Here is an 11144-nt window from a genome sequence, read left to right as displayed (position 1 = left end):
TTCAGATTAAAAATGGTCAAACGAACGGGGGTCCACGGTATTTATTCATGCTCTGCGACGAGTTTTTGCGAGCGTATATTTAGCTAACCGCCACGGTCGTCGCTTTCACTCGTCTCGAGTGCAGCTCGAGCTGCTGATACCGATTACTCGCGAGGGTTCACACTACCACCCGTGAATAGAATCGAGGGCAAAAAGGAAGAAGAAAAGAAAAAGTAATGTAAAAGCTATATCCTAGTACGCCACTAGCCCTCACAGGTAGCTGGTTGCTTACGAGTTGTTTGACTCGCGAGTGGGCTATGCAGAAAGACGATATGAAGCTGTGCGTTTGCGAGTGTGTAGATAGCAGAATGTCTGCACACAGCAACAGCGGCTGTTTGTGTTACGCTTGCGCGAGTGGCGTAAGTATTGAATACTATCTCCTACTCGCTCGCCAACGTTTCCCATCTAAATCCTTCTCGGCATGTACACCCTTTGGACTCCCTCGATTCCTGGCAGCAACTATGTACAATGTTCTGGTGGTATAAATGTTAAGTCCCAATCGCGCTGCTTCGAATTTAAAAGGCCTAAAGAACTATTGGACCGTTCTACGGTTAATTCCGAGGTGTTCCTCATATCATCCTCATATCAAACCGCAAGAAGCATGCGATATTTCGTGATGATAGCTCCGTTCCTTTCCATGTTTGCCCTTCGTATTGCACCTTCCAAGGCAATGTTGAATAATAGTTTAGACAGAGCATCGCATTGTTTCAGTCATGTTGTTCTAGCATTATCTGCCACAACTCATTACATTTGATTGAATTGTACGTTGAATCAGTAAGTTGTACTCCCGGGACTTGTCTGGTAACTGACGTCGGTAAACATCTGATCAGTCGTAGAGCGACCCTTAGGAAAACCAGCTTGATCTCAGTCTCAGTCTCAGTTTACAGAACAGGATACGGGAGAGCACCTCAAAGGCATAATTTAACGATGTATTGCCTCGATAGTTTTTACACTCGAGTGGATGTTCCATACAGCGTTGCATAATCTCACTCTGAGACTGTCACTGTTTGAGGAACCTCTCACCTGGGGAATAGAAGGTCCAGTTCGCACCTCTTAGATTAGCTGCTCAAGCATGTACATGTAGCGTTTCCAAGTATGGTCATCGATCGTTTGTCGTAGATCTGCGAGGAGGTGTTAGGCAGGGGCTTGCGAGAACCAGGGCTACATTCCATACTATTTATACCCATTTCAAAGCCTCATTTATACCCATTTAATGAGGGGTGACCCCTCATTAGAAGAGACTCAGAAGAGACATTATTAGAGACTTAGAAGAAGTGAAAAGTGAAAAGCAGAAAGTGAAAACTGAAACGGGAAAGGTGAAAAGTGAAAAGTTTTAACGAATTTAAAAGAGTCCCTGGTAACCATTGCGACCGTTGCGGTGTAACTTAAAACCCGGCTCACTGGAGTAGAGGCAAAGCAAGTGAGAACCGAGTCCGAGATGACAAGCTGAATCCGCATATTCCTGATCCTGTACCAAACCTACCGCAGTTGACAATCTGAGACATTTCCCGCTTATCTAAGTGAACATAGAGAACGCCATACCGTTGAGGTCTATCTTGTCAAGTGGATTGTGAGCGAGTCTCAAGACGTACCTTATAGTACGGAAATTAGTTTATTAAGCCACAGATAACCGCCAAGGTGCGGCGTAATCAAAAAACCATCGCAGTGTCCATCACGAGGCATCTTGAGCCAACGGGACTGGTGGAGAAGGGAAGTGAAAATTGAAAAGTAAAAGGTAGAAAGTAAAAATTGAATAGGAAAAGGGAAAAATGAAGAGTAAAAAAATGAAAAGTAAAAAGTGAAACATAAAAAATGAAAAATGAAAAGTGAAATGTGAAAAGTGAAATGTGAAAAGTGAAATGTGAAAAGTGAAAAGTGAAAAGTGAAAAGTGAAAGGGTGAAAGTAAAAGATGAAACGTGAAAAGTAAAAAGCAAAACATAAAAAATGAAAAATGAAAGTGCAGGGTGAAAAGTGAAGAATGAAAAGTAAAAATTAAAATTTAAAAACAGTGAAAAATGAAAAAAGTTAAAAGTTAAAAGTCAAAAGTTACAAGTAAAAGTTAAAAGTTGACAGTTGAAAGTTTTAAGTTGAAAGTTGAAAGTTGAAAGTTGAAAGTTGAAAGTTGAAAGTTGAAAGTTGAAAGTTGAAAGTTGAAAGTTGAAAGTTGAAGGTTGAAGGTTGAAGGTTGAAGGTTGAAGGTTGAAGGTTGAAAGTTGAAAGTTGAAAGTTGAAAGTTGAAAGTTGAAAGTTAAAGTTGAAAGTTAAAAGTTAAAAGTTGAAAGTTGAAAGTTGAAGGTTGAAAGTTGAAAGTTGAATGTTGAAAATTGAAAGTTGAAAGTTGAAAGTTGAAAGTTGAAAGTTGAAAGTTGAAAGTTGAAAGTTGAAAGTTGAAAGTTGAAAGTTGAAAGTTGAAAGTTGAAAGTTGAAAGTTGATTGTTGAAAGTTGAAAGTTGAAAGTTGAAAGTTGAAAGTTGAAAGTTGAAAGTTGAAAGTTGAAAGTTGAAAGTTGAAAGTTGAAAGTTAAAAGTTAAAAGTTGAAAGTGAAAAATGAAAAATGAAAAATGAAAAATGAAAAATGAAAAATGAAAAATGAAAAATGAAAAATGAAAAATGAAAAATGAAAAATGAAAAATGAAAAATGAAAAATGAAAAATGAAAAATGAAAAATGAAAAATGAAAAATGAAAAATGAAAAATGAAAAATGAAAAATGAAAAATGAAAAATGAAAAATGAAAAATGAAAAATGAAAAATGAAAAATGAAAAATGAAAAATGAAAAATGAAAAATGAAAAATGAAAAATGAAAAATGAAAAATGAAAAATGAAAAATGAAAAATGAAAAATGAAAAATGAAAAATGAAAAATGAAAAATGAAAAATGAAAAATGAAAAATGAAAAATGAAAAATGAAAAATGAAAAATGAAAAATGAAAAATGAAAAATGAAAAATGAAAAATGAAAAATGAAAAATGAAAAATGAAAAATGAAAAATGAAAAATGAAAAATGAAAAATGAAAAATGAAAAATGAAAAATGAAAAATGAAAAATGAAAAATGAAAAATGAAAAATGAAAAATGAAAAATGAAAAATGAAAAATGAAAAATGAAAAATGAAAAATGAAAAATGAAAAATGAAAAATGAAAAATGAAAAATGAAAAATGAAAAATGAAAAATGAAAAATGAAAAATGAAAAATGAAAAATGAAAAATGAAAAATGAAAAATGAAAAATGAAAAATGAAAAATGAAAAATGAAAAATGAAAAATGAAAAATGAAAAATGAAAAATGAAAAATGAAAAATGAAAAATGAAAAATGAAAAATGAAAAATGAAAAATGAAAAACGAAAAATAAAAAATGAAAAATGAAAAATGAAAAATGAAAAATGAAGTGCGATGTAAAAGTGAAAGGTTAAAAATGAAAAGTGAATAGGGAAAAGTAGAAAAAGAAAAATGAAAAGTGAAAAGTGAAAAATGAACAGTGAAATACGAAAAGAGAAAAATGAACAGTAAAAAGTGTAGTGTAAAGCTTAAAGTTAAAACTAAGAGGTAAGAAGCAAGAAATCAGAAGTGGGGAATAAGAAGTGAGAGAAAGAAGTGGTACCGTCACAGTGTCCATCTCGAGACATTCTGAGCCAACGAGACTGGCGGAGAAGGCGAGTGAAAACTGAAAAGCGAAAAGCGAAAAGTAAAAAGTAAAAAGTAAAAAGTAAAAAGTAAAAAGTAAAAAGTAAAAAGTAAAAAGTAAAAAGTAAAAAGTAAAAAGTAAAAAGTAAAAAGTAAAAAGTAAAAAGTAAAAAGTAAAAAGTAAAAAGTAAAAAGTAAAAAGTAAAAAGTAAAAAGTAAAAAGTAAAAAGTAAAAAGTAAAAAGTAAAAAGTAAAAAGTAAAAAGTAAAAAGTAAAAAGTAAAAAGTAAAAAGTAAAAAGTAAAAAGTAAAAAGTAAAAAGTAAAAAGTAAAAAGTAAAAAGTAAAAAGTAAAAAGTAAAAAGTAAAAAGTAAAAAGTAAAAAGTAAAAAGTAAAAAGTAAAAAGTAAAAAGTAAAGAGTAAAAAGTAAAAAGTAAAAAGTAAAAAGTAAAAAGTAAAAAGTAAAAAGTAAAAGTGAAAAACAAAAAACGATAAAGGAAAATTGTGAAATGAGAAGTGAGAATGTGAAGCAAAAAGTAAGCAGCTATAATGAGCAGCAACTCAACTGGTCAACTGGTCTCACATTTGATCTCAGATCTTATCGGCCTCACGCCCATGCGATCGCATATCCATTCTACGTCGCATTCTTTATGCCTATAGCTAAGTAATGGCCAAACTGCGGCCAGCGGGCCGCATGTGGCTCTCCAATATGGTCCTTGCGGCCCGTGGACTGATTTGACGGATGGTTGACGAGAACTATAGGTTAAATTTATTAATGCCAGAAGTCGACCTGATTTGGCCCGCATCATGCTTATACCGTGGCCACCACTGCTATAGACAACATGTCTTTGTCTTCCATCCATAACACGTCCGCAAATCTCGTGTCTCGTCCCCAGGTGGATCAATAATTTTGAATATTTTATGATACCCAAAGCCTAGAGGAGTTTTTTTATGCTAATTCTATGCAATGCAAACCTCAAACAGCATTCAGATTTCAACAGGTGTTACATAGCGCCATTCGAAATAACCTTTTCACCTTATCCCAAGGGTTCGTATCTTGTATTTTTAAACAAACCTAGCGCTAAAGTTGGCAGTTGCACTTGCCAAATTGGCAAACTGCCTACGCTATTTTTGTTTTGCTCAATTTTTCCAATTTACACAACATCGATACGCATGTACAAACGACTGTTTGCAATCTACGAACCGGTCCGGTAAAAGTGGTTAAATCCGATGCTATAACTAATCTTTCCAGTTATTACATTGCCACCCAAGGTTTTCACACCCATAACTTCATTCAGCGAAACTATCTCCGGTGCTTGCGGTTGTACTCTCCAGACGGGGCCAGCCGATAGTGAGAGAGCTTCTACTGCCCTTGCGCATGCCAAACTCTCTTCTTGCCGGTGGTGGCAAGGCTCCTGCAGCAGGTTTCATTCACATCTTTCGCCGAAACCGGTCCGGCAGAGGTACTGGAAAAGTGCGTGCCTGTCGGAAAGCTTTCATTTCCCTGTTCAACATCGTCTCTCGCTTTACTCGCTCTTCTTCTCCCATTTTCGCAGAGAATTCTCGAAAGCTCCCGTCAGTGTCTCTCATTCGCTTAGTGCGCTGCACGCGTACCGCGGCTAAGTCAAGTGGATTAGCCCTGAGCGACCGCACAGCTGCGGAACGGATGGCCGCGGCAGTGCGGCACATATGACTCAGGTTGGGCACATATGACTCAGGTTGGGAACCTGCTGGACCAACTGATCGGTTTAGTTTACGAACGACGGCCAGCCGGATTGCATCGCGGATGGATTGTAGCTATGTGAGCGCGGGTTAGTGTGTTTTGAAATTGGCGGGTGAAAATTTTTCGCGCACGAATTTCGTGATAACGAACTAAACTATCGAGAGGTGTTCCGGGCACAAAGCAGATCCCTCTTACAGGGGTCGTTACAGTTTTGCGCCTTGGGCTGCGCAGAAAACTTGCCGAAATTTTGAGTGAAAGGTGTCTGTTTGCATCCTAGTGATGTTCACAAGTGGATGTTGAAACTGATATGTAGATTGTGCATGTTTGAATCGTGGATCGGGTCGAAAGAAGGTGTCAGAATTTTTGGAGGTTTTCATTGATTGTTGGGGAACGTTAAGCCGAAACTTGCCTAAATCAGTATATCAAGCCGAATTCGTACCAGAGTGTAATAGCTTATTGCCAGTGTGGTGACATGCAACAGTGATTTTTACAGTACCACTCGAAGGGAAAAAGAAATAGAAAGACCGAAAACCGGCGAGCAGTGAAAAATTGAGCTCTTTAGATTCGGTTCGATGAAGATTGAATGTTCTGAAATTTCGACACCGTCTGTAGTCGGAAAAGGCCGCTGCGAAGGGAAGAAAACACTCGCGCGGCACGTGAGAGCAGTCTAGTGTGGAAGATTGGATCCGAAACCGAAAGGGAAGCCACTCTAGTGTGACGCGAATGAATGAGTTAGAAAGACTGCCAGTAATGATGATAGTTGGTGGCAAGTCAAGTGATCAGTGCCTGCCAAGTGGAAAATAAGCGACAGGAAGTGAGATATTTGTATATATTAAATCAGTGTTTTTTGCGAGTACCTTGACATACAGTAGTGACAATAGACGAGGACAAAATGGAAGGTAAAACGGAGATCCGCTCCAAGCCTATCTTGAGTCCAACGAGATCATTGGATGAAGGATTCGAGAGCGACCCTGATCGTATTTCTACGGATTCCGAGTTAGCTACTGCTCAGGCTGCTCCGGCTTTCGATGTTCTGCAAACAACAGACCGCGACGGAGTTCAGCACACTCAGATTGCGAGGCGAACTCAGGACAGCCCGGTTGCAAAAGACAGTGGTCCTGAAAGCATAATTTGTCTGGATGGCGAAGTCGAAAACGAACTTCGTAGCAAACTAGAGAAAACAACGTTGGGCAGACCTCCAACTGGTCTTCAGAATCTTGGCCAACAGAAAACCAATACCAATCACATTCGCTATCGCCGAATCAAGACTAGAGCACCTCCACCACCCTTGGGAAGCTACTATTATCAAAAACGCTCGCAATCTGTTGACTCCGTGAACAGAGCCAATATGCACAACAGTAACCGGTACGGCATGGACCCGGTGCTCGGAATGTCCGGCACGCATCTCGATATGGTCAATAGCAACGGTGACGTTCTAGCAGGTCGATTCGTACGTGTTGCCGTGAATCCACATCACCATCAGCAGTCACAGCATCTATCGCTAAACCATCCGTACCGTTTATCTTCACTATCGACAAACAATATTTACAAGTACTGTCACGCATCAACGGCAATGACCGGCCATCAGCATCACTCGATGCATCATCATCTTCACGGTTCAGCTGGCGCCGGCGGTGGTGGCAATTCTGCGATAGCCAGCGCCAGTAGCCGCAGCAATTTATACACGTTACCGCCGCAATACCACGGAGGATTATCCGCAGGATCGATTCAACCGGCGCCGAATCATACCTCAGCAGCAGGAGCAGTTGCACAGCAAACCGGCAGGAACTACAAACATTTCAACCACGTTCCAGTATGCTGGACTCAGTCGATACCTAGGCAAACAAGACGGTAAGTTCCTCGAAAATTCCTCAGCGACTAACTTCCTAACCGGTGCATCTTGGACCGTATCGACGATGATAGTGCCCATGGATGCGCGAATTCATTAGGATTCAAGGCATGTGCCCCTTTGCTGCGTGCCATCGCAGCCGCGTCCGGCCGGCCGGTTGTACTAGTGCACCGAGGAAACGGATCGCACGGCTACGGGGACACTTTTCGTGCCCCTGCGGCCAGTGCCCTTGACAAGTTCGTGTGAAACGATGTGACTGCAGGGGTGTAGTGAATATTAGCTTGGATTAGATCAGTTATTTGCTTAGTTTGTTGGAGCAAATTTGGCTAGGGTGAAATAAAAACATTAGTTCCTCCAAAAATATAAAAAAAAATTGCTTGGAATTTCACCTTAATTCTTTACGATTTTGTTACTGTCTTAACGGGAAACTAGCAGTCATTAACTTGTCGTCGGAAAGCCCAAATTCGTAAGCAGTTTTTAGGCCCAAAAGCGGGATTCTGTTTATAAAAATGTAAATACTGCATTTTTCATGTCAATCTGAACACAGCGAATATATTCCCATGAACAGAATTTTTGTGTCAAACAAAAAAACTGCTTTTGAAATTGGCAGAATCGATGACGACTAATTTCACCTTAAGAAAAGATAAACATTTTTTAATTTTCTGGCAGTTTTCTTAATCGATTTTGACGAAATTAATTACAAATGAACAAATCTTTCTTTGATTTTATGGGATTGATTTCGGTCGAGCCTTTTTTCTTCGTTTGCTTCGTTTCTAACAAAAATTAGGAAAAAATATATAGGTACTTTTCCACCCTATTACAGTGGACCCCCGTTCGTTTGAACAATTCCTCATGCAAACTAACGGGGTTACTTTTTAATTTGAACAACTTGCCACCCTAAATATGCTGAAACTCGTATGAACTGGTCGCCCTGCTCTTTGTTATTGTTTTGATGGTTTAATTTAGTTGGCAGTTGCAAGCAGCGAATATTTCATTCTCCGATCGGGATTCTATTATAATCGTTGGGAAAACGGAATGTGTTTATGTGTATTGGGTGCATAAGCAGATGATGTCATGTTGAGAATGACATTTGAACCATTCTTAATTTACACGTCGTGCAAACCAACGGGGTTCAAATTAAAAAGTGTTCAGATTAAAAACGGTCAAACGAACGGGGGTCCATGGTACTTTATTTTATTAATGAATCAAAGAGCGTAACGGTTAAAAATTGTTCAAAAATGATGCAGCACACACTAAGTATGTTAATATTATATAAATTATTAGAATTTATTTCTTTTTGAAGTCAACGACCACAATATACAGGAAAAATATTGGATTGGGTGTTCGATTTTCCTAATACGAACTGCTGGACTTTACGTTTCACACTTTTTATCACTGCTTCATCCATGTTTGTTGCGTTCTGCCAATTTGCTTGGAACCGTTTCTCACTTCCAACAGTTTTCTGAGTTTCTGTTTCACGATTTCTCCATATTTTTCATCTGGAAGCTGCTCCGGCGAGTTTTGGAAAGATTTTTTACGTGGCTATAAGATGCGATACAGTTGCAGTCTGAAAGCCTTTGAAATAAAGAATCTAATCTAATCTAATACATAAGCGTGACATAACAACGTGGTTGGTAGTATAACTTTCCTCGGTCATTTTTCTGTAGTAATAGAAAGCGAGGTGTGGCCATAACAGTACATGACAAAAGTTCGCTATTCAGCCCACACCTGTGCACAGGTGGGAAATCGTCTGCGAAACCAAATATTTAGTTGAGAAATTTAGCAAGTATTTCAGGTTAAACTTATCTTGAACCTTTCCTTTTCGTGTAGCGGTAATGAAACTGTTGACCAGGGAGTTGCTTAAAACTAGTTATGACGTATTTTTCATCGTCCATTATGATGCAATCTAACTAGGTCCATAATTTCATGTACAATTTACGCTTTCTTTGGTTTCGGCTGTGATGATTGGCTAATCATCTCGATTGGGAGTCACTGTAACCTGGGGCCTAGGGCTGTCCTGTCTCTACCGTCTTATCAAAAAAAAAACATTCCCCCTAGTAACAATTTGGGTTTTATTACAATCTTATGATGGCATTTAAGACCAAAATTGGTCATTAAAACCGCCATAAGAGTATAATAAAACTTACATTGCTGCCTGGGCCGTGCCACACCGGTTGGTACACCAAGAGCGTTGTTTGAGCACCACCGGGTGTTAACCGAGAGTGTTTTCTTAATTAAGTTTACTTAATTCCGCAATAGGTAGATAATTTTTGGGTCTACAAATGCCCATAACTAACATAACTTTTTCAAATTTTTTACAATCACACATCTTTTATTGATTAGCGGTGATATCATATTTTAAATGTTCTATCATAGTTTCTTATCGATCAATCGTAGTAGAATCGTATAAGCTGCTGCTTTCTATCTGATAAGGTGCTTATTTTTTATCTAACAGGCGAATGCGAGCTACTAAGTGCCGTCAGTTGAAAATTACAGTTGGAACGCGCGATATTCTGAGGCATTTCAAGCCAAATCGTCTCTAAATGTTGCTTAAAAGTATCCATAGTCAATCCTTCGGTGCTCCCTAGTTTGCCTAGCATGCATAAAAGTCGAGAGGATTCAAATCAGGCGAAGACGCAGGCCACTCTCTCGAAGAAATATAATCCGGAAAATTGTCCTCACACCAGGCCTGTGTAGCTTTCGCCTGGTGAGACGGTGCAGAATCTTGTTGGAGTAAGGTAGTAAAGTGCATCCTTGTAATGTTTTTTCACGATGGAAAGCAGAAAATGGTCTTTTAAACATTGTCGAAGTAATATTTAGCGTTGGTTTTAACACCAGTGGTGTGGTGATCCTGTAGCAGGAACATTTTTTTGTCCGAAAACAAATCTACCACAAACAAATGACCGTGCCGTTTGAGCAGCAACCGACATCTTTCGACTTTTGCAACCTTCTGCTTTTCAGTCAAACCGTGAACCGTTGTTAAGCGTGTAGGGCGCTATATCTCTGCATATTAGCGTTGGTAAGAGGAAATGCTTATCAACTTAGGGACTATATTGACTCGTTTCATTATCCCTGATTTCCCTGATCGCGGATAAGTTCAAGTTGTTACGTGGTTTTTGAACCGTAAATCTCGCATGTGCATAGTATTTTTCGATATAAAATTAAATTATGGTTGTATATGAGCACCATTGGCATTATATTAAATTTGTTAAAAAGGTATTTTTTATATCTTAATTTTCGGAGTTACTGGCTTTACAAGAAAATTTTCGAATATCCAGGTTAGTCTCATATGACCGATGCTTACATACTTACATTATCCATCTAGCTCCGCCCATCTACTAACAACAATTCCTTCCCCGAAATACTTGTGAAGATGCAGAGGATTCCCTGGTCTTTAGTAGCAACAAGTATTGGACTAACATTCCTTCCCATCCCACCAGGACCCGCATTCGGACGTGGCCGGCGTCGGTATTGATCAGCATGCAGGGACCTGATAATGTTGCACAATGAAAAATTGCCTGCTGTCCCAAGTATGCTTTGCCAACCATCATTTTGCAATTTTCATCGGTCCTGGTCAATAACGGAGTAGCAGCACACGGGCGGTATCCTATGCTTATGCTTAAACCGTGAACCGTTGTTTTTGTATGGAATCAATCGAAGATCATCTTTCAAAACATTTTTCATGGTTGACTGCGAAATTCCCGGTCCCTTAGCTATCTTATTTCCAGATTGATCTGGTTTCAGAGGGATTCGATCTCTGACTCGTTTGATTACTTCCGGTGTTCCTTACAGTGCGTTTATGGTCAGGTTTGGGAAATATTTTCCAAAAGCCGGTTTCCTTGTATCGACAGTTATCCCAAGTAACAATGCCATGTTTTAGTTCGTTTCTCTAGCGGTTTTCACGATCAATTT

At 38.6% G+C, this 11144-nt stretch overlaps 1 protein-coding gene across 1 annotated transcript in view; it reads left to right on the top strand.

The window, feature by feature from the left end:
* Window positions 1–5405: 5405 nt before the first annotated feature.
* LOC128742657 (uncharacterized) overlaps window positions 5406–11144 on the top strand; it is a 225627-nt gene continuing 219888 nt past the window's right edge. The window contains exon 1 of the mRNA XM_053839083.1: window positions 5406–7234. Within this exon, the coding sequence (XP_053695058.1) occupies window positions 6276–7234 (959 nt within the window). The 5' untranslated portion in view covers window positions 5406–6275. The remainder of the gene's footprint in view (window positions 7235–11144) is intronic.

The sequence above is a fragment of the Sabethes cyaneus genome, chromosome 3, assembly GCF_943734655.1.
Source record: "Sabethes cyaneus chromosome 3, idSabCyanKW18_F2, whole genome shotgun sequence".
NCBI classification, from domain to species: Eukaryota; Metazoa; Arthropoda; class Insecta; order Diptera; family Culicidae; genus Sabethes; species Sabethes cyaneus.
The sequence above is the reverse complement of the archived record's forward strand: the minus strand, read 5'-3'. Positions and strand labels throughout refer to the sequence as shown.